This window comes from Tenrec ecaudatus, chromosome 2, assembly GCF_050624435.1.
Source record: "Tenrec ecaudatus isolate mTenEca1 chromosome 2, mTenEca1.hap1, whole genome shotgun sequence".
NCBI classification, from domain to species: Eukaryota; Metazoa; Chordata; class Mammalia; order Afrosoricida; family Tenrecidae; genus Tenrec; species Tenrec ecaudatus.
In genome coordinates this window covers 102,289,611-102,314,428 of record NC_134531.1, presented here as the reverse complement: position 1 = coordinate 102,314,428, position 24,818 = coordinate 102,289,611, and the positions used below count along the sequence as shown (strand labels likewise).

Here is a 24,818-nt window from a genome sequence, read left to right as displayed (position 1 = left end):
TTTGCCACCTGGTCAACCGTATTTGTCTTCATTCCCAAGAAAGATGATTCAAGAGCATGTGGAAAGTTTCAAAACATCTTCTAGATATATGCAAGTACATTTTTTGAATACAATTAAAATGTGACTTCAGAGAGCCGCCAGAAACTCAAACCAGATTCAGAAGAATGCACGGAATGAGGAATATCATTACTGATGTCAGACAAATTTTGGCCCAAACCAGAAAATATGAGAAAAATTATTACGTGTGTTTGATTGACTCTGTAATGGCATTTGATTGTGTAGAATATAACAAAACATGGTTAAACATTGTGAAGAATGAGGCTGTTAGAGCACATAGTGAACATGGTCTCAGATACTGGACTTGTAATCTGGAGAGAACCCGTTTCTAGAGAAGCATATCAAGCTTGATAAAATAGAGTGTGTGTTAGTCTGGGTGGACTAGAGAAACAAATTCAGAGACACTCATGTGTATAAGAAAGATCTTTCTGTAAAATAGCAATTGAATATTGAGAAAACATCCAAGCCCAGTCCAGATCAAGTCCATAAGTCCAATATTAGCCCATATGTCTGATACCAATCTTTAAATTCCTCTTCAGACTCATGCCACACATGCATTGAGACTGAAGCAGGAAGACCACAGGCCAGTGAGTAGAAATCTTGTGGATCCAGTGGCAGTGGAAGCATCTCAGGCTGGCAGGGCTCTCCATGTGGCTCCTTCAGCTCCAGGGCTCTTGTGTAGCTCCGTGTGTCTTCTCAACAGGAATGTCTCCCAGGGAGTGAGTGTGTGTCCCACATCCAATGAGCTATTTATGTCCATGGCACCTTCAAATGAGATTATCAAGCTGCAACCTGATTGACAGGCTAGACTCTACCCTTCCACAAGTTGACACCAGACTATGTAACCACAGAGGGTCAGCGTAAAAGAATGTCCTCAATAAGAGGCATTGACACAGTAGCTAAGGATGGAAGAGAATAAGCAGATTTCCCTCCTTTATACATTGTCTTTATGTGTTGGAACGGATTTTAAAAATTCCTTATTTTTATTTTCTGAATGGAATACTTTTTATTTTGGAACACCTTCATTTTACAGAGCTGTTAAAATAATGATATCCTTTACTCATTATTTCTTTGTATTAACTGCTTACTTTAGCATGGTGCACTTGTAAAATTTTGGTGCTATATTTCTGAAAACTCAGTCATTAAGCACTCTATAGAGCAGAGTTCTACTCTGGTACACATGTGTGCACCAACTCCGTGGCAATTGTCATTCTTCCTGGCAAATAATTTCTCTTTGTCTAGTTTCTATTTACACTTCAATTCTTAATTATGGCATCATTTCTTCAGCGAAGGCTTTCACGAATCTATCACCTGGGCAAATAGCCTTCATGGAGGTTCTGATAGTGTACTGTGCTTTTGAGTCACCACACCTATTGCAATTGAAATTTAAATTATGCTTATTAATTAATTAGTTTCAGTATATCCCATCAGGCTCAAATCTGTGATGGTAGAAGAAGCAAGCTGTCTACTTTGTAATTTTTTAAATTTTGTATTTCATAACAATTACAAATTCTCATGCAGTCACAAGGGATAATACAGAGGGATCCCACAATCCCCAAATGATGACATTTTCCAAAACTGTCCATAGGGTTGCTATGAGTTGGACTTAACCTGATGGCCGTGCTTATTTGCCAGCTATGTGTCTTCTTGGTGAAATATCTGTTAACCTCTTTTTATTTTTTTGTATTGGTGATATTTTATTTTTCTTCTTTTTTATTAATAAATCATTTTATTGGGGCTCATACAACTCTCATCACAATCCATAATACATCAATTGAGTAAAGCACCCTTATACATTCGTTGCCCTCATCATTCTCAAAATTCGCCTTCCACTTGGGTTCCTGGAATCAGCTCATTTTCCTTTTTTTCCCTCCCCCTCCCTCCCGCTCCCCCCTCCCTCATGAACCCTTCATAATTTATAAGTTATTATTTTATCTTACACTGCCCGGCGTCTCCCCTCACCCACCTTCCTGTTGCCCATCCCCCAGAGAGGAGGTCACATGTTGATCATTTAATATTGAGATTTTTTAACTCTTTGTATACCCTTAGTGCTATATCCTTTTTAGATATGAGACTCATACATATTTTCTCTAAATCTGTTGTCTTTTATAATCTTCCTAATAGTAAGTTCTTTCAGAGTGGAAACTTTTCATTTTATGGGAGTCTAATTGGTCATTTTCTCTTTTGTGAATCTTAATTTGACATCATTTAAAAAATCATTTTATTGGGGGCTTGTACAACTCATCACAATCCATACATCCATCCATTGTGTCAAGCACATTTGTACATTTGTTGCCATCGTCTTTCTCAAAACATTTTCTCTCCACTTGAACCCTTGATAATTTATAGATTATTATTATTTTTGTCATGTCTTAAACTATCTAATGTCTCCTTTCACCCACTTTTCTTGTTGTTCATCCCCCAGGGAGGAGGTTATATGTAGATCCTTGTAATCAGTTCCCCCTTTTTACCCCACCCTCTCTTCACCCTAATTTGGCATCAATTTTAAGAATTGTTATTAGCCATACATTTTAATATTTCCTGGTGTTATCAAGTTGAGAATGTTCTCCTTCTAATCATCCTTGCCTTCACTTCTAAGATTTGTAGAACGGAAGGCAATCTCTTTGACAGAAGAAGGCTCAGAAATCAATGATGATATTTGATTATCTGAAATACTGCAAAAAAAAAAGAACTCTATAGAAAAATCCATTTGATGTACATCTCTGTCTTTTAGAATTCTGACTCTTAACTAAGAAAAGTGCCAACTACTTTAGAACCTGTAAAACCCAGCCTATTCTCTGTATACCCCCTTTTTGTAGTAGCACATGGTAAAAGTATGGGAACCTGAAAAAATTGCAAAATTGAGTACAAAGGAAGATATGAGTGATTCTGATTGTGTTTATAATATCCTTTTTGATTAAGTGGGTGTGTTAGGCTGAGTTGATTAGAGAAACAAAGTCCATAAGTCCGATATTAGTCCATATGTCTGATATTAGCCCATATGTGTGATACCAATCTATAAAGTCCTCTTCATACTCATGAGACACATGCAGTGATGCTGACTTCTTGCAGATTCAGTAGTGGTGGAAGCATCTTAGCTTTGGCAGGGGTCCCAACCTGGCTCTTCTCGTTCCCAGGGACAGGGTCTATCAGCGTAGTGCCATGTGTCTTGCCAATAGAACATCTCTCCAGGGAGTCAGTGTAGAGAGAGAGTGTGTGTGTGTATCTTTCTCCTCCAAGAAAGACACCCAGGAGTTCCCAGAATGCTCAGGAGAAGACCATGCCCACACTGAGGCCTCATTGGCTATGATCTGATTGACAGACTCGGTTATGTAACTACCACGGGAAGCTTTAGCTGTGCTGTCAACTTTGGAAAAGTACCTCAGTTGTACCATGTTGAGTTGCAATTGTACAGAAATTAGCAGCCATATTGTTCTAGAAACATTAAACTAAAATTTTTTTCCCACTTGAGCAGGCATATTAAATATGTAAGGACTTATCTACATAGGGTTAAATACAGAAACTCAAAGTATTCTCTAAATAATGGAGGGGGAGTAAGAAAAACTCAAAGAAACGTGAAAGAAAGAAAACAACTGTCTGATGACGCGATTAAGTAATATCAAAAACTGTCCTCATTTCTCATTATTCACAGGTTTTATTGGGATGTTTTAGCAGAAGGGTTGGTTGTTTTTTCTTGTAGAATAGTTTTTAACACTTTCTTTTATTACAGTAAAGAGGTACATTCCTGGAAACCATATTAATTCAAATATATGTTTTAAAAGCAATTAAGCCTATAATAGAAGTGTATATAAAATGGTGAAGAAGTATCAAAATACATTATTAACTGAAAAATGCCTGCATTATCAGATAGCTGTTCTCAAAATACCTACCTTTTAAGACATATGCATTAAAATACTGACCTAGATCAAGATGGATGGTTTTCAAGTAATCACTGACTCTTGGAATGCGGTGCTTACCGTTTGAAAAGGTTAAAGAAGATTCTGGAGTATGAGACTAGCTATTTCAAAATTGTCCTCTAAACACTTCTCTCTCAAGAACACCAGCTAAAAACCACTCAAAAACAAACAAAAGGCCCAAACCAAACCAGATATAATGTTAAAAACAGCACGCCATAATGTGGGATTTCTAGGACCCAATGGTCTGGGAGAAGTCCTGGTGATGCACGGTGAAACACACAGCTGCTAACTGAATGGTTTGTGAGTTGAACCCACCAAAGTGTCCAAGAAAGAAAAGGCCTGAGATGGTTGGTGTTCCTAATGCCATCAGGTCAGCTCTGCCTGGTGGCAACCCTAGGGAGAATCCAGCTACCTCATCATCCTCATTGCTATGTGGGCGCCCAGCGTTGCAGCCATTGGGTCACTTAATCTCTTTTGGGTCTTCTTCTTTTTTGCTGCCCTTCTGCTTTACCAAGAATGATGTTCTTTTCCAGAGACGGCTGTCTCCTTTCCAAAGATGAAGACTAGAGTCTGGAAACCCTGTGGGGAAGTTCTACTCGGCCCTAGAAAGCTAGCTAGTCAGAACATTACGGAAGGCATGTAACAGGATCAGCCATGTCTGGGGCTGATATTTTTGTCCTTTGTGGAATAGAGTCTCCATCAGGACAATAAGAAGACAATCAATGAGCAGCCAGGCTCTTTCCTAGCCATTGTGATGCTTGGGGAGCTGCCCCTTATAAAAGGGCCCATGATGGCCTTAAAACAAGCTAAGCTTGCCTCAAAAACATGCACTTCCCCCTATCCAGTTACTATCTGTTCTACTTTTTGATTGTTTGATCGACCAATAGCAGAAAACTGTTCCTGGGCCCCAAATCCCTTTTGATCCTGGGGAATGTCACACGGATCTTGGCTGAAAGCAGTGAATAACAAAGATATTTACTTGTGTTTCCTTGACTATTGCGTTAATCTGGGTATAGTAGAGAAACAAATTCATAGATGCTCATGTATATAAGAAAGACTATATAAAGAGTAATTGTACACTAACAAAGCATCCCAGTCCAGTCCAGATTAAGTTCACAAGTCTGATATTAGCCCAGATGTCGGATACCAATCTGTAAAGCCCTCTTCAAACACATTGTAAGCATCTGGCAGGGGGCTCCGTGAATCTCCTTCAGCTCCAGGGCTCTAGCATAGCTCCGTGTGTCTTGTTCCCAGGAATGTCTCTCAGGAAGTGAGTTTGTGTTTTGCCTCCAGGGGCTATTTATTGCATTAATGCCTCCAAAGGAGATCACCAAGCTGTGACCTGATTGACAGGCTAAACTCCACCCCTTCACTCATAAGACTTAAATTGACAACGTAGTATGTAGCCACCAGAACTACGAGAAGGCATCTGACTGCATGAATCATAACAAATAGTGATTACCAGTGCAAAGGAAGGCAATTCCAGAATACTTAATTATATTCATGTGGAACTGTATATAGACAAAGAGGCAGTTATTCAAACAGAATGTGGTGTAAAATCAGGAAAAGTGCGGGTCAAGGTTGTATCCTCTCACCACATTCAGTCAGTCTGTATGCTGAGCAAATACTAGCAGAAGCTGGACTATGTGAAGAACATGGCATCCGGATTGGAGGAAGATACATGAACAAGTCCCACTGTGCAGATGGTACAACCTTAACTTGCTGGAAGGCAAGAAGACTTGAGGAGCTTACTGAATGCAGATCGAAGACTACCACCTTCAACAGGAATGACAAGGGAAAAAGTCATGATAAACAGGAAGAAAAGATTGACGTTGTCAAGGACTTCATTTTACTGCATTCATGATGAATGTCCATGGAAGCAGCGGTTAAGACAATCTCATGAGGAATTTGACAAGACAAATCTGCTGCGGGCAGCTCGGGGCAGCTGGGCCAGCCTTTACTTCCCCTTTTCCTGGACAAGATGTTTCTCCAAGATACTTGATTCCATGTGAGATACCAGCCCCCACATCTTTAGGGGTCCAAGGGGTAAAGTAAAGAGACATCAGACAAGATAAGGCATACAAGAGCTCGCCTTTATTCCCAGTCCTGACTTGAGGAGCCAGATTCGTGCGAAAGAGAATATATTTCCAATGGAAGCTAATATGTTTTGGGGGTAACCACATGCATAACAAAGTGGGCTGTACTCTACCCCTAAAGGTCCCTGAATACATTGGAGGAATAACTGAACACCAATGTTGGGGGCAGCTCAGGGGGAGAGGCTGTCCTCAGAGCCTAGAGAACAATAGCCTGTGTATGCTCTTACATATAAATCTGCCATGTGCTCATAAGAGGTAACTTTAAAGCAGGAAGATACAGTGGGTAACAAAACTAATTATGAGAACGTGATTGGAACTCATCTCTAACTCACAAGTGTGAAGGCAAACCCAGCCTGCCAGGCTTCTTAATATGAGACTAAATATTTCACCCGTGTACATTCTCTTCCCATGCTCTGTTTCCCACAACCTTGCACTGTGCAGGAGGCTGGGACTGCTCACTAGGTGGCAGGCTGGTCTCCATCTTTGCGTCCCCTCACCACCAGTGGACTTGATAATTACAGAGAGAGTACCTTGCTCCTGCAGCCTGGGAACTTGTGTGTGGTTTGGAATTTTTTCAGGGTTGTTTTCCTCATTTGGAGACAAGCAAAAGCCAACCCCCTAGAGCAGTGGTTCTCAACCTGTGGGTCGCGACCTCTTTGGGGGGTCCAATGACTCTTTCACAGGGGTTGCCCAGTTCATAACAGTAGCAAAATTACAGTTATTAAGTAGCAACAAAAATAATTTTATGGTGGGGGGTGGGTCACCACAACATGAGGAACTATATTAAAGGGCCATAGCATTAGGAAGGTTGAGAACCACTGCCCCAGAGCCTGTGGCTGGCCAGGCAGTCTCGGGGCAGTATGGGTGGAGGTGGTAGGTCTGGGATCTCTCTCCAACGAGGGGCGTGGATGCTCACAAGATGCTGGTACTGCCCTCTGGGGGATGGAGAAATGGCAAGGTCCTCAATGAAGTCTAGCTCCTAGGAACCCCAGGCTAGCAAGGCCAAGGGGACTCACGGGGACTGAGAAGCCAGGGACAGTGAGACCTTGGTTTCTTGCCAGCCTGTTGTTAGTATCTGTACCCCACCAGAAGCTCTGCACCATGAACTTTTCATCTGAGCTTTCTTCCTGCACCCTCACTCCAGCTACGAGCTGGGATGTGAAGGGAACACCCAAATCTTAAATCCTAGATTCTATTCCTCAACTGGCTCTAGAGAAGATGGACCTTTCTAAGCTCAACATGAGAGATGAATAGGTAGCCAACGCTGTTCACTATCAAATGCCCCACGCTTGCTTCTTGGATCCTCAAATGGAGGTGTGCTGGTGTCTCGGGCCCACTGTCTCCCCTTAGGTCAGCAATCTACAGTGGAGAGGACACAGAGGATCTGCATGGTCCCTGTTCTCTGGCTGTGTCTTTCGGGAGGGCAGGCAGTTCCTTAAGGGTCTGGCCTCCATTGAGGAGAGAGGATGGCTGTGTTTCTACAGATTCTTAGGGCAGCCCTGGCACTGGACACTGCTGTGCCCATGGATTGACAAGGAAATGTAAGCTCATAATGCGGAGCAACCTGGGCAAGGCCACACAGCTGGAAAATTGCCCTCAATCCTCCCTACGTCAGCTTAGCGGTCCAGACCCCTCTCAGGTGGGTGCCCAGACCCCCCACGCTCTAGGCTCTCTGTTTGTTTTCTATTTATAGGTGCCTCCTTGTTCTGTGTGGGGCCTAGTTGTGCAAGAGGCCTGACATTCCTCTGGGAAGTACATGGGTTTGGTTAAAGGTAATGGCCCGTTGAATCGCCTGCCCATCAAGATCCCACAGCAATACTGATGGGCAAGTGTAACAAGGAGTCACTCTGGCTGCTGGGGAAAGCCTTGCTCCGCTTCTGCGCAGAGGACTGCATGGCCTGCTTTTCCAGAAAGCTCTTGGGGGACTGGCATGTGGGTCCAATGCCAGAAGGCACTGGCTGGAAAAGCAAAACAGCCGGACTAGGTGCCAATGCTCCTCACTTTAGCTAATTTCTCACATGTCTCTCGATTGGGCTGGGCCAGGGTCTGCCATTCAGTCTGGAAAGCAAATCTTGTATAAAGACTGTGCAGCTAACGGGGAGCCTAGAGAGGCAGTGGTTAAAGCGCTCCGCTGTTGCACTGTGTTCTCTTATGTTAGCTGCATATTGGAGAGTCACTGCTTACGATGCTTCCACCAGGGCCAACACCTCTTGACTTAACAAAAGGCTGTATTCAGTGTGTACTTTACCTTTACTATCACTAACTAGGGGGAAATTAGATTAAAAAAATTTTTGGAGGCATTACCTGTCTAATTTATAAGCATTGTCCCTTCCTCAGCCCCTAAATAAGTTGAAATCCTAACCTCTGCAACTATAAATAAGGAGCGTTGGTGGCATAGTGGCTACAAGTTGGGTTACAATCCTCAAGGCCTGCTGTTCAGAACTACCAGCTGCTCTGAGAGAGAAAGATGAAGCTTTCTATTCCCATAAAGAATTACAGTCTGGGAAAGTTCTACCCTGTTCTAAAAGGTTCTTATGAGCAGGCATTGACTCAATGGCAGTGAGTTTGTTTGGTTGGCATGTGTAAATTTGCCCATGTTTGGAAAAAAGGAATTTGGTGGTTAACTAGGCTATCCCTCTTTGGAGTCTCTGGCAAGCATCCATGTTTTGACCCATAGGCTTTTGTTAAAAGCTTTCTTCTGCTGACAACTACTCTCTATTTTAAAAAGCAATTCGTATGTTGCCCCAAATGCTGGTTAGTCAGCTATAAACATATGGTTATGAAGATCCAGGCGTTCTGTAACCTGAATTCCCCATTATAAATTGGGTGCTGTTTGCTATCGCAAATCATGAAATTAGTCAAAAGTCGCATTCCTTGTTAGATAAAATGGTAAGTATGATCCTAGCCTTTGGTATATTTACTTACAAGTAATTACATGATCATGCAACTTTTTATCCCACTGTAAGGAACAAGTATGTGCGATGTGTGGCTGCTGTCTTGCTTCCTCTAACTATGCAAGGGGAAATTAAACAAAAATCCACATCAGCTACAGCTACAGCGCCAGGTTGATTTCTATGAGATGCAGGTCAGACTGGCCCGGCCCACTCTGCTTCACAGCAAACCAAATGAGCTCTCTGCTCCGGAGTCCAGCTGCCTCCTGGCCACCCTGTAAGACAGAATAGAAGGGCCCCTGTGGGTGTCCAGGACTGCAACTCGCCTCATCAGGGTTTGTAAGGTTTCTCGGGTGAATAATTTAATACCTCTTGGTTCTTGGCTTCACATGATGAAATAATTAATGGAGAAGCCCGTTTTGTAATCCAAGTGGTTTTTTATGAAGGACGGAACAAGTTTCAGGTTTTAGTCTCAAAAGGGTACACACCATTTCTGGGAAGCATGCCCAACCTACGTGGAAGAGAGCACTTGTGGCTGGGATCTTGGTGAGGGCACCCTGGAGGCCAGATGCCTAAGAACCTTAGAGAGTGGGCCCAGAGTGGGCGCGTGTAAGCCCACACAGGGGAGGGGGACCCTTACCCTCCCCTGCCACTAGGAGCTGGGTAAGAAAAAGTAAGAGGGCGTCCCAGAGAGTGGCCCCTGCCCTTATTCTATTCCACCGCCTGGCTGGGGGAAGGTGTGGTTGAAGATATTTGTTAACCCCATTTGATGGAGCCCACCTGAGTGATGTCATAAGCCTGGGCCTGGTTTGGACTGCCCAGGTGTACCTCCTGCCTGATTCGGGGGCTTGAGTAGGAGCATACTCAGTTTGGGGTCTTCGTAGGCATTTAAAGATTGCCTGATTTCTTCCCAACCTCCTCTATGGGGGCCTTTACAGCCATGGGAGGGACAACCCCCTGTCCCTAAATCTAGCTACCTAACAGGTTCCATAATTCGTGTGAGCAACCTCACAGATTTCACGGGCTGTGATCATGATTGTGGGATTTGTTAGGGATGCTTGTTAGATCACAATCCAGGTGAGAAACGCTTAGGATACAGTGGCTCATTCAGCACAATTTCTTTTCTTTTCAGCACAATTTCTTTTCTGCTATGTGTGCAGGCAGACCTCTCTGGCTCTGGGTCTCTTAATTTGGCCTCTGCTCTACTCTGATAATTCCTACAAAGTTCGTTTAATAAAAGGCCAAGGGGCTTGCCTTTGTTGCTTCAGTTCTGTGGTCAGCAAACTCAGCTCCTGTAATTAATCCAGGGGTACCCCACTCCACAGGTCTCCAAAGCCTCCAGCCTCACTTGCTGAGCAGGCTGGGAAGTTCACCATTCCATCTCCTCTGGTGCCAACGTCGTCTCCTGGGTCAGGGACATTCAATGCAAAGAGATCTTGGGGTCCAAAGGACACACTCCACTCCTCACATTTCTTTCTTGCTACAGTAAGATTCCTCCCCTTCTGTTGCTGAGAGGGCTGATTTTATACGTAGAAGGATGGCTGTCATAATTAACCCTCTTATCAGTCACCACAGCGGAATCAAATAGTCTAATCCGTGTCTTCTCCACCTTCTTATCCAGACCCATTAGGAAAAGGAACATAATATTGTGCAGCGGTTCTCAGCCTGTGGGCTGCGACCCCTTTGGGGGTTGAATGACTCATTTTTAATTTAAAAAAATTGTAATGACTCTTTCACAGGGGTCACCCAATTCATAACAGTAGCAAATTTACAGTTATGAAGTATCAATGAAAATAATTTTATGGTTGGGAGGGGGTTGTCACCACAACATGAGGACCTGGATGAAAGGGCCGTGGCAGAGGAAGGTTGAGGAGCACTGATGCAGTGGGAATAGCAAAGGCTCCGGCTAGAAGAGCCACATTCAGTGATCTCCGACATCCTACCTGCTTTTCTGCTCGCCCACTGGCAGAGAGAGAATGGTTATTCTTAATGGGACCTGAAAGCCTGGCCTTCACAATGAAAACGTCGGTGTATTTAGTGTGAGACGTTACAGCAAACTCCCTGTGGCTGGTGTAGAGGAGGTGGTACGGTACTGTAGAGGGTTTCCCATATTTGTTGGCGCCTACCAAAAGTGGACTGCCCTTTAATAAGCTTTGTCCATAGGAGATAGAGCAAAATTGTCCTTTGATATGATGGAAAAGGAAAAGATTTGAAGTACAGATATATATTGGTTAATGCACAGAATCAGTGGATATACTGCTCAGTCAGCTATCAGGTCAGCTGGGGGGCAGGCAGGAAATGATTTTGTTTAAAAGGTAAGAAGTACAGCTGAAGGATGTCTAGGGTGAATCTTGGAATGAACTCCAAATATGAAGATATTTTTGTGCCCCATTAAAGATGACCTGAGTGCAATCACTGTGGAAGACACTTTCAATCAAACGTATTAGATCATTGGTTAATTTCTTGAATAACCATTTCACTGAATAGTCGAGAACCTTCTTTCCCCTGCCATAGTAGTGCCTGTCAGCTGCCCCATGTGAATGCACCCATAATGCCTTCCAGGAGAGATACACAGCGTGCATTTATCCTACCTAAGTCATTGGTCAGGCAGTTTATGTACTGTTTTGTCCTCCACTCCCCGCCCCCCGCATACATTACTTTATATGAAGACCGTCGGCGGTGGTTTGCATTAGAGGTAGTGAGGCAAGTGAGACCAGCCTCGAGGAGAGGACTCTTGCGGCCAAGCTTAGTTGCCATTACTACTCTGCTGAGGGACTCTCGGGATTCCTGGTGATGGAGTGGATCATCAGTCGGTTGCTAACTGAGAATCTGTGTTTCCAGCTTGCCGGCCAGTTGGCAGGAAGAATATATAGATGTTTCTAGGCAGTTCTGCTCTGCCAAGGATGAGTTGACAGCTGTGGGTTTAGTTTTACAAAATGGTTTCAGGTGAGAGAAAACGGAATTGACTCTATAATGGGTTCAATTCACAGACGCCTTGTCACTTTTTCTTTAAAGAGTAAAAACACGTGGACAACGCTAAAAGTAGATACTAAGATAACAATTAAAGTGAACTATTCAGGTTGTTTTTATTTGTCCATCTAGATCCACTATCCACTATTTTCCAGCCTATTTTTGTATTTTAACAGAAAAATGTCCTGGGTTATATGACTCTGTTTTTTCGTTGGGTTCACCCAGGAGCAGTTTGCTACTGGCGAGTGTGGTTCTTATTTCTTAGGCATTCCCCTTCCGAGCTAGCTTCAGAAGCAGCTCTGCCCTCTACCTGAGACTCGAACCCTCTCACCAAGTCAGTGACAGCTATGCTTAGGTGATCTTCTACCTACCGTTAGCAGCACTTCGTGCTTGCCCTTTGACTTTCCCTGTGTGAACGGATTATTTTGCTTCAGTCGTCTGTCGTGCTTTGTGTCAACCACAGTATCGGCAGTTAAAACCCACCAGATGTTGTTTCCGAGAAAGAGGAGGCCTTTTAGCCTCAAACACTTTGTGGCTCCGTTCTGCTCTGTCCTACAGTGTTGCTGCGTGTTAGCGCGGGGCAGATCGCTGTGGTTTGTTTTGATCTTTTTCCTAAGGAAACTGATAAATAACGATGCCTGTGCTGCTGCTGCTGCTGCCGCTGCCGCCGAGGTTCTTCCAACTGATGGCGGATCAGAGTGAAACTACCAATCCGGTGACATTTCTGGTAGCAGGTCCCTGGCCTGCCTCCCCCTGTGCATCTGGTGGGGTTTGAGCTGCTAACGTTTCTGGCTAGGGGTCAACTGCTTAACCATTGGTGCTAACTCGGGAAATTCCAAATGTTCTCATATACATATTAAATATGGCTCAAGTAGCTAATATGCTTGACTACAAACTGAAAAGGTGGAGGCTCTGGTCGACACAGAGATGCTTAGGAATAAAAACATGGCGCTCTACTTTTGAAAAAGTAGCCATTGAGATGCCCCATGGAACAGCTCTACTTCCACTTGCACGGTACGGACTGTTATGTTAGATTTAATATAAAACATTTTTATATTGATGCAAAGCCTTATATAAGGACGTTTTAAATTCACATGACAAATTACCCACATAACCAATTATTTTTACTTTATGTAATGATTTGGTTGGTAAAATTAAATCCTTAAGTCTTAAGGACCTAGTTTTAAATTCTCGCTCCACTGTATAATAGCAATGTGATTTGGGGGAAGTTAATCTGATTCTGAATGATGCAGGAAGCATCAACTGAAGGTGAAAGGACTACACCGAGTCACTGTCCCAAAAAGAATGTTCTGAGGAACAACCATTTCGAGGGTAGCAGACGATCAGGAACCAGTGGGTTTGAAGGAATACGTTCCAGCGGCACTGAAGGTACCAGTGGAAAAGAAGACTCCAGAAACGCATGGAATACAACGTGATGCTCTCCAAGCACTCGCTTGTCTATGCCAAGAAATTCAGAGATGGCTACCTGGCCAATGGAGTGGAACCGATCTGTATTTTGCCAAAGAAAGGATCACATCAGAATGTGGAACTAATCAAATATTCTTCATGCAAGTAAATGATGAAACATCAATTGAGATATTCCTATGAACTGATGTAATAATAGATGCACTCAAGAGTCGATGCCAAGAAATTGGGAAGACAGCTACCTGGCCCACTGATTGGAAGAAAGGCGCCCATTGCAAAGAAAGGTGACTCCCTGGATCATGAAGTCATCAAACTGTCATTCATATCACATGTAAGGGGACATTTGATGAAGATGGTTCAAAAATGACTGTAGCAGTACATCTGCAAGGAGCTGCCATAAATTCAAGTTGAATTCGGAAGGTGTGGACTGAGAGACATCATTGTTGATATCAGGTGGACCTTGGCTGGGAGAAGAGAATCCCAGAAAGAGGTTTACTGTGTTTTCTTACCGACACAAATGCATTGTGTGTGCATCATAACGAACTCCAGAAAACATTGTGAAATATAGAATTCCAAATCCATAGCTGTGCTGATGTGAAACCTGTTTGTAGCACAAGAGCCAGTCATTTGAGGAGAACAAGGGAATAGTACGTAGTTTAAAATCAGGAAAAGTGTGTGTCAGGATTGTTTTGTGTTATCATACTTAGGCAATCTGTATGGATTGTGTATTGGGCTGCATTTCTACTCTATCAGCTGCTCCAAGGGAGACAGATGAAGTTATCAGACATACTAGGTAGCAGTTATGCTCTGTCCTATAAAATCCCGTGAGTTATAATTGATGAAGATGTTTTGGAATAGGATTGCTATGGCGTGGAATCCACTCAGTGGGAGCGTTTGGTTTTGGTTTACTGCTTTAGACAAACCTGCTGCCCAAGACCTCTTTCAAGTGATAAAGAGCAAAAATGTCAGTTGGAGGAACAAGGGCTGCCTGACTGCAGTCATGGAACATTCAACAGCCTCATATGCATGTGAGAGCTAGAAAATGAATACAGAAGGCCTGAGAAGTTGTGACCCCGTTGAATGATGGTGGCGGTCAAGAGTATGGGAAGGACCACATAGTAACAGAAGTGCAAACACATTTGTCTTGAAAAAAAATATGCCATGTGCTTCTTAGCAGTGAGGATGGTGACACTTGATCTCATGTACTTTAGACATGAGATAAGGAGAAGCCAGTTCCTGGAAAAGGACATCATGCATGGCAAAGTGGAGGGTCAGTAAAACATGAAGACCCTCTTCAAGATAGACTCGCCCAGTGGCTGTAACAATGGGCTCAAACATAATAGCAACTGTGAAGCTACCACAAAACCTGGCAGTGCTCATTCTGCTGTACATTAGGTTGCTATGAATGGGAACTGACTTTGAGCACCACCACCACCAACAACAACAACCTGAGCCTTACTTTACTCACATGTAAAATGAAGAAATTCATAGTTAACTCAGTCATAGGAGATTAGGTAAAGTGCTATATGTCAGTGGAAGAGCTTTTATAATCATTGGTAAAAATGGTAATGTTTCAGTGGTTGTGGTGTTGTTGTTAAGATAGAGGATAAGAACTACCAGATATGATCATTGAAATCTCCATCAGTCATAAACCAAAAAGTCATTCTCATCTAGATGATCTCAACTCACAATGACCCTGCAGGCAGAAGAGACAGAAATAGAATGGCCATAAAGCACGTCCAAGGCATGAAATACTTACGGAATCAGGGAGCCACACCTTTCTCCGGTGGCGCAGCTGGTGAGTCCAGGCAGAAGCCTTTAGGTCAGTAGTCAGTGTCTTTAAAGACTGCCACAAAAGGCCTTTAATGATTCACACAGGCAATCAAAACACTGGTGCTTATAGTCGGTGAATGAAGAAAGAAGTGCACATCGAAGAGTGTCATTTTGGCACTCAGGGGAGAACTTTGACACTGATGTAGAAGGGGGATTTGATCTAGGTTTTAAAAATGGAGAAGATTTCAATAGAGAAAGAAGAGAGTGTGGTCATTATAGTAAAGTAAGATAAAATTAAGTAATTCTGACAATATAAACTTGATGAGCAGAAGACTGATAGATGATAAAAGTAAATACAGAAAAATCAGAAAGAACAATGATTTAGTCAAAAGATAAGCTTTCTCTTAATAATTGAGGCATTCAATTTAGATTAGATTATAGCTCTAGAGAATAATATATATTGGGAGACAGAATGTGAAACGTTGCATAAGAGTTCTAAAATTGAGGCACTTGATTTGTATCAGAATAAATAGGTACTGGTCCTGACTCCATTTGAACTTTTCCTTAATTTCGCTGCAACTGTGATGGGCTTATATAAGCTTGGTATAAAATAAAGGAAACCCATTTCTCTGTTATTAAAGATATAAAAAGAATGCTTCTAAGACCTCACCTCCTCAAATTATCCCATTTCACCTTGGTTCTAGCAACCTACAATCAGAATGTGGTGGCCTTGATCCTCAAGTTTATCCCATGCCTCTGTTACTCCACTGTTTTGGAATGCATGATTTCACTTTGTGACACCAGGTGTGTCTTCAGTTCTGAACTCATGTGAACCTTTAATCAAATCTGCTTAATTTTAATAGACTATGTGTCATTGATTGACTAGGGAAAATCCCAAATCTTGGCCAAAGGGATCATCAATGTAAATCGAAAACACTAAACTATGCTCAGCCCTTTAAGACGGAATAGAGTATCTTTCTATACAGGGGCCACAGTATTAGTGTTATAGTGGGTTAAACATTGGCCTGCTAACTCAAAGCTACTAGTGGATCCTTAAGAGCAATTAGAGGCTGTCTGCTTCTATAAAGATTTATGTCCTAAAAAACAATATATCCTTAGGAGCCCTATGTGACAGTTCTGCTCTGTTAGAATACAGTGGATTTTTGGTGGGTTTATCTAGGGGCTAAAGTTAAACATTTTAGGAAAGTGATGTAGGGATGAGCTTCACTACTTAGGCCAGAAGATGCTGATAGACTAGTGGATGGTCAACCTTAACACAAACAGTAGCTCTTTCTCCTTTCTGGGAGTAGTGATTGGGATTATGTGGTGGAACACGAAGAAAATTATAGCCAGAGAATCTGCTTTGCTTAAAGGTGGTCACCACAAATTACCCGATGTAGACTGGGTTCCCCCAAATTCTATGCCTCCTCACTCCTCTTTCTTTACAAGGCATAAACCCATTGCTGTGGAGTTGATTCTCATAGCCACCCCAGAGTCCAAAGTAGAACAGCGCCATCGAGTGTTCAAGGCTGTAAATTTTTCCACAGCAGACCATGCCTCCACTCAGTGGACAGTGCCAACCACATTCATGTTGGGTGGAAGCCAAGTGCTCCAAATACTGTGCCACCATGGATGTTCTTATTTGAGCTGTCAAGTCAGTTCTAAGACTCACAGTGCACATGCTCAACAGAAAGATTCACTTCCCATTTCTGCAACATCCGTACTACCATTGAGACACTTGAGTCCACTGGTGCGGTCACCTTGTCTATCCATCTTGTTGAGGATTTTCTTCTATTTTGCTGACCTTCAACTTTACCAAGCAAGATGCCTTCCAGGGAATGGTCCCCATTGATAACACATTCAAAGCGTGCAAAATTAAGTCTCCCTGCTAAGGAACATTCTGGTTGTACTTCTTTCAACACTTATTTTTGGGCCCTTCGGGAAGTCCATTTTATATGTAAAATTCTTTGCTAACAGTGAATACCCAAGATACACCTCTGCAAATGTCTCGCTAACAGGCTACTCGTTTCTGATGGTAAGGGTGAGGCTGAGCACGACATTGACCTTTAAACTATAATTGTCATTGAATGAAATGCAAATTTTATTTGGTCATTTTGCCAAAGCCGCTGCAAGTAAGAGGCATGTTTGGTCATTGGTTTCTCCATTAACTCAAATTGTAAGTCTTAATTTTCTTGGTAATCCACCTCTTTTGTGCTTGCATGCTCTCCTGGTTCATAAACAAGGTCGGAGCGCCCTCTTGTGTTGTTTTGTCTAGTTGCATGCATTTTGTAAAAATTAGTGTGAATGAGTTAAGGGTGTGCTTACATATCAGATCATTGTTTTTTGACATTCAATGATTTAAACAATTTATGAGACCTCCCAATGGTTTTCTGTATCTGCCCAATTTTCTCTTATCTCCTTGTAGAATATTCATTTTCCTTTCACCCAAGTTAACCCGCTAGCCTCTTACTTCCTCTTTCCACCCTTGTCCTTCCACATCTGGTAATAATCAAAGTCTGGCATTGTTTTCTTTTTTGGAATGGAAGCCTGTATCCTGATTAGAAAGAATAATTATGGTGGTCCATCTTGTGTTGACTAACTTCACTCAGCACAATGTCCTCCACACTCATCCACGTCATGTGGCGTTGCAGTCTCATCATTATTCTGTCATGATAAGAAGTGTTCAGGGACCCAGTTGTATCTACCCATTCTACCACCAGCGGGCATGTCCTTGCTATTGTGAGTGTTGTGGCAGTGAGCATGGATGCCCCTACCATGTCTCTTATTTCTTTCGGGTATACACCAGGTAGTGGCATTGCTAGGTGATGTGGTATTTCTATTTCCAGTTGCTTGGGGAAACACCATACCACCTTCTGCAGTTGCTGTACTGCTTTACAGACCCACCCAAAGTGTATAAGGGTTCCAATCTCTCTGCACGATCACCAGTATTTCTTATTTTCCATTAAAAAAGTTTGCTATCAATGCCAGCAGGCGGTAGTGAGAACATGACTTCGAGGACACCTTTGGTCTCAAAAAGGGGAAAGGGAATTGAACTTGACACTAACCCTCAGCTGATTTCCCCAGACAGGGGTCTGACATGAAGTTCACCTCCATCTTTCTTTCCCCTACTCTGACCCCAGCAATTCTCCTCTTGACACTGCTTCTCTACTGGGTTTGATCACTTGTTTCAATGACCATAGAACTCAGCTAGCGTTCACAAGAATGGGTGCTGATTTATTGAAGGGAAAGTTGACAGGTTACCAGTCAGGATCAGAACCCATGAAATGATTAAAGATATAACCATTGGTCCACAGCACTGTCTTTTCCTCTGATCCTTAACCCTCAGCCACTTGGTCCCTTGGCCTCTGCCTCCTCAGACCATGCTGTGCTGCCTCCCATTCTCGTGGTCTGGGTATGGCTTCTCTGTGCTATTTCATGGTCTTCTTGCCTCAGCTTATGGACTTGACTTGCCCTGGCCTCTGCTGCTTCCACCGCCTCACATCGGGCTTTTGGATGGTGCCTCTTCCTCCACAATGATCTTGAGAATTCTCTCTCTACTTATGAGATGCCTCATTCTTATATCCAGGGGGATGCCAAACTGACCAATCTCTGAATTAAAACCATCTACACCTTATTTGGATAGTCCTACCCACTTGCGTGGTGGAAGTTACAGAGAAATGGATGGAGGAGCCATATTGAGAAACTTCATTTCACTTCAGGTGGCGTCGCATCTCTATTCTGGTTTGTAACCATTAAACAGCTATCACAAATATTATGCATGTCGGTTGGTCATCTGGATGTCTTTTTTTGATAACCCGTTTTCGTGTCCTCTGTTCATTTAAAATTTTATTATTCATTTTCTTGTAGGGGTGTTTTCTATAGATTTTAGCAATTTGTCCCTTGTCCATCCACCATCTCATTACGGATCTTTCCCCTATTCTGTTGGTTCTCTTACCCTCAGTTGATGAGGGCCTTTGATGCACATACGTAGCTTATCTTTACCAAACCACGCACACTCACTTCCACAAAGTCATCTCCTACTCATATGCCAAGTGGACAGGACCAAGTAGAATGAGCGCCGGACCTTTCCAAGTACACTCGGTCATTCTCCCAGGGAGCGGCCGTGCGTTTTGAACGGCTGAGTGAGTTGACCACACCCAAACCAGGGCCGAATCCCCATAGGATCTGAGCCTCAAAGTCCTCGTGTGCCTTTTAGTTTGTGTGGAAAGAACTTAGGCAGCACTGTTTTCATTTCCTGTTTGAAAGGAGAAACTCCGTGTTCGAACAGGCTTCCACTAATGATGACGCCAAGTTCACAGACGTCAATCTGCGTGCTTTATAAAACTCTCCTATGACACATTCCATTGAAATTATTTTAAACTTGCTTACACTGGGTGGGCATCTTTGAGCATCCTTGATTTCTAGAAATGTCTTGAAATATGAGTCAAGAATATTGTATACTTAAAATTAAAAGAGGAGCTGATACCAAGGGCTCAAGTAGAAAGAAAATGCTTTGAAAATGATGATGGCAACAAATGTACAAATGTGATTAATGCAATTGATGTATGGACCATTCTAAGAGCTGTAAGAATCCCCAATAAAATGATGGAAAAATAAGAAACGTCTTCTAAAATATTAGGCAAAGGTATCCTTCATGCTGAACAGTTTAATAGAATGATTTTGAACTATTGACTTTGCAGTTAGCAGTCCACCACAGCCACTACTCCACCAGGCCCTCATGCTCGGTAAAGAGAGGCACTGGGAAAGCGTGCAGGGCCCTTGACACAGTGGGTGGATGGATTGACACAGTGGCTGCAAAATGCGCTCAGACATAAGAAGAGTTGTGAGCATGGGGCAGGTCTGGGTAGTGTTCCCTTCTGCTGTACAGAGGGTCACTGTAAGTCAGGACTGACTGACAAATTATAGCATATTGAGTAGTTTCTGAGAGGAGGGGCAACAGCAGATGCTTAAAAGATATTGCCTATTTCTCATAATAACTCAATGAGGAAGACATAGATCATGGAATATTACATAGATACATAGATCCTGGAATATTACATAGATACATAGATGCATAGATGCATAGATCATGGAATATGAAAGTAACCACTCTAAAGTTATGATTCACAGAGAGAAGTGTGAAACCAGGGTCTTTGAATTAGGATGATCAAACATGTATATAGGTATGACTTGGTTTTCACCTCTACCTATTCACAGTCATTCAATAAATTCTTTTTTTGCATGTGATATGGTGCAAAATTAATTGAAATATCATTAGAATATATGATTTTAAAGACTATTTAAAGGTCTGTGTTACAGTAACTTATTTCAACGTTAAATTATTCTCATGGCTTATTGAACCATATGACAAAGTGATCTGTCTTTAATATTTTACCTGTTTGTTTTCCTGAAGTGACTTCCTTTTAAACAGGATTGTTTAGTGTTATTCAATTTATTCATATTACTAGCATGTTTGGGCTGAGTTCTGTCTCATTTTTGCCTTCCTCACTTCTTTTCTCGTCTTCCCACTTTCATCTTTTCTTGATTCTGTCAGCCTATGACTTTTCCTGAGAAAGTTTTCTGATTATTAAGGTTGCTCAGCTTCTAAATTTTGATGTGGCTATACTTTGTAAATTTTCTTTAGAGATATTTATTTCTCAGTAGTTCAAATATAATTAAATTAACTGGAATAAATAAAGAAGGTTATATTTGATACATATAATTGTTAAGATTGATATTTAAATTATTAAGGGGTGTTTCTGTAAATTCTCAATTTTAATCTTTCATATTTCTCTCCCCCCACCCCCAAGACACTTGCTTGGCAACAAGGAACAGCACTAGCTGTGATGATTCAACTTCATTACTTTCTAACTACTTGTATGTCTTCATCTTGGGACAACTGTTGCTGGGAACAGGAGGGACGCCTCTGTACACCCTAGGCACAGCGTTTATTGACGAGTCTGTGCCCACACACAAATCTTCTCTCTACATAGGTAAGTTGGATTTGAATATACATGGGTTCATGCTTTTTGTCTTATTTATTTAAGTTCCCAGTAACACATACTGATAGGCTCCATCAAGATAGTTTTGATTGATGGAAAACTTTTGTACAACAGAAAGAAATAATGCTCAGTTCTTCATTGTCTTCACATGGTTTGTTATGATTACATTCATAGTTCCAGCTCTGGGGCCAGTCCAGCTCATTGAAGGTTCTCTTCTTCATCACTGGCATCTACCATACCAAACACAGTGTCCTTCTCCGGGGCTGATCCCTCTTGATAGAATGTGCTAAGTAGGTGAGGCGAAGTCTCACCATCGTCACTTCTGTGAGGTATCCTGGCTGTCCTCCCCCATTTCTCTCCAAAGCTTGGTTCAATCTTTGGGTACTTCATGGTATCTCCAATATTCTTGAATCCACAATGAATATTCATGGGAGTAGCAGTCAAGAGATCAAAGGACATATTGCATAGAGTGAATATTCTGTAGAAGAGCTCTTTAAAGTGTTGAGGAACAAGGAAGTCACTTTGAGGAGCTAGGTTCATGTGGCCCCAAGCCATCGCATTTTCAATTGCCTCACAGGCATGTAAAAGTTGGGCGTTGTAAAAGGAAGACCAACGACGGGTGAACGCATTTGAATTATGGTCTGCAGTAGAATATTGACAGCACGGTGCGCTGCCAAAAGAACAGAGAGATCCCTTTTAGAAGTACAGCCAGAACGCTTCTCAGATGCAAGGAGGGAGGGACTCCATCTCTTGCACTTTGGGCATGTTGTCAGGAGAGACTGGTTCCTGGAAAAGGCATCATGCTTACTAAAGTGAGAAAGAGGAAGATCCTATGCAAGATGAATTGATACAGCAGCTACCACAATGGCATCACACCACAGTCTTGAGGATGGGGCAAGACTGGGAAGGGTTCTGTCCCCTTGTCCAAAGGGTCAGTATAACATGGAACCAACTCCACAGCCCCTAACAAGGACACATCGCACAAGCAGGTAGATAGAAGTGGCAAGACCGTCAAGAAAAAAGAGCCATGGTCGGAGCACTTTTGAAATCTCTGTCTGAGGTAGCAGTTCCAGAGCTTAGAAACACTGAAGTCTGCAGTGTGGACAACATGTGACTCAGTAGAGTTGTCAGTTCAAAACCAGAGACAAGGAGACTAGGAAACAGAGCCAAGGAGCAGCGCCTAGAGTCTGAGACCGTCACACTGAGCGTGGGCTGGCTTTCTGGCCCTCTGAGGCACAGACCAAGGGACCATGTGGCTGAGAGGGTGAGGACATGAGAGACGTGGCTGGTGGCTGAGGACCAATTGCTGTATCCTTAATGCTTTCTGATCCTGATTTATGATCATCGTTCACTTCCCCAATAACCTTCTGAGCACGAGATTGTCTATGAATTTGATGAGATGATTGCAACAGCTTACTGAACCAGCAGAAAAGCAGAGTGTTGTGAAATGAAAGGTTCGTGCCAAAATAGTGTAAAGAAGGACAGAGGATGGAGGGGGATCGGGCTGCTGGGGATTTGGAGTCTCCGCACTACTGTAGCTAGAAAAGGACAGATGTACCCTCTTCACCACCAACTCGCGATTTAAAAGTGAATTTAAACAGAGTATGTGTATTCGTCATCTTCAAGACCAGGTTTATTAATTATCTATTTAGGACTCCCAACATTTAGATGGATTGGTGCTCCTAATAGTATTTAGAATTAATACTCACGCATGAGAAAATTGGAGATTGCAAAATAAGACTAAAGAAGAACTGATGCTCTGGAACGATGGTGCTGATGAAGAACCCGAGAGCGCCACGGACTGCCACAGAACAACAAACCTCTCGTGGAAGAAGTACAACCAGAGGCTTCATAGAGGCAAGGATGGTGAGACTTAGTCTCATGTCTTTCAGAGGGATTATTTCAGAAGAGATCAGTTCCTGGCTAAGCACATCATGCTTGGTAAAGTAGCTGAGCAGCGCACAAGAGGAAGACTTTTAGGACAAGATGACTCGACATAGTGTCTGCATCGATGGACTCAAATGTCAGAACAGTTTTAAGAAGGGAACAGCAGCAGGCAGTGTTTGGCTTTGTTGTACCAGTGTCACTGTGAGGCATAACCAACTCGATGACACCTAACAATAACAATATTCTCTCCTCTGACTTACTAAAGGAAACAGATACAAAGCAATCAGCAGAGGGAAAAGGCAGGGGATGAAGTCCAGTGGAAACCAGGAGCAAGCATCCTAGAGTCTTCTACTAATAGGACAATAGTCAACACAAGGAGGTCTTTAAACAGCAAGTTGATACCACATATGAAATACTCTCCACCAGAGATCCTCATTAGAGACTCGGTGCCCAATGTTTTTATTGGAATCTGGCCATGTAGGCAGCCTCTGACTAGCATGTAACAAAGGTACAAATTCCCAGAAGGAAAATTGACGCTCAGCAAAAATCCCATTGTTTATACAAGCGGTTTGAACCAGTAAACCTCAATTATTAGTTAGGGAACGGGGACAACTCTCCTGACATCCAAGTCTCTAGAGATCAGCCAAGGGTCAACCTGACAAGCAGGTCGATTGAAGGATTACAACTTTAAGTCTGCTCCGTTAACTCTTTCAAAGGTAGCAGGGATTCGTATAATGGTAATTATTTAGAGTACAGGAAAATATGAAAAGTCACAAAACTGAAAAATTAATTTTATCCCTTAGTTTCATATGAACTCTTCTTAATTATAGTATTTAGCATAAATTTTGTCTTATTACAGATATTTTTCATTGGATAATTGGTTTTGGTGAATGAAATTCTTCCTTTCGGATGCTTTCTTTATTTGCATATTTCCCCATTTTCAAATTCTTCCATTCGTCCTTTCTTGTAAAATAGCAGGTATTGTTTGTATACATGAAAACCATAGCAAGATAAAATGAGGTAAATGAAAAAACAACAGCCAATATTTGCTACCTGTTAAAATGAAGACTATTAATTAACATAAAAGCTGTATTTTTCACAACCTTTCACCCTTCATATTTTTTCATTGATCATCTGTTTCTTTTCATTGGAATTTTAAATTCATTTACTATAGTCTGAGTATACATCTTTTGTTTTAATGTGTACCTTCTACTTGCTCTATGTACTTTTTTTCTTTTGAGAAATTCAATTTTATTTCATTTTCTTTTCTGTTAACTTCGTAGATACATACTCCATTACTTTTAAGATCTTGATGTTTGTTGATACTTTTACCACATGATCATCACCATAAGGGCCTTAGAAATCTTTAATTTTATTTACCCTCAACTGTTTTTGCATAATTATATATAATCTCTTAGGTACTTGAAGTCATGAAATTATGTTTTATTTTTAAAAATCTAATCATATTTACCTTAAGATGCACATTTAATTTTTTCTATGACTTTCTTTTCTTACGGTAACTCTGAGCATTGATCTGGGATCAATGCATAAGGAATGTTTTTGAGTTAATTTCCTGGAGCAATCAGCTTGTGATGAATTATAACAGTTTTATTTATCCTGAAATGATTGTTTTTAAACTCCTTTTCTTGATGTTATTTTCTCTAGGAATAAATTACTAGTTGACCATTAATTTCCTCTCAGTACTTTATAAATATTGTTCTCACACTTGCTTTGTTTCTGTTAAGTATATATTTAAGTCATATATTCTGTTAAGTATGCTGTCACACATCCACACACAGA

At 42.0% G+C, this 24,818-nt stretch overlaps 1 protein-coding gene across 1 annotated transcript in view; it reads left to right on the top strand.

The window, feature by feature from the left end:
• Positions 1-24,818, top strand: part of LOC142440051 (solute carrier organic anion transporter family member 4C1-like) — a 76,449-nt gene that overhangs the window by 33,974 nt on the left and 17,657 nt on the right. The window contains exon 3 of the mRNA XM_075542669.1: positions 20,940-21,122. Within this exon, the coding sequence (XP_075398784.1) occupies positions 20,940-21,122 (183 nt within the window). The remainder of the gene's footprint in view (positions 1-20,939; positions 21,123-24,818) is intronic.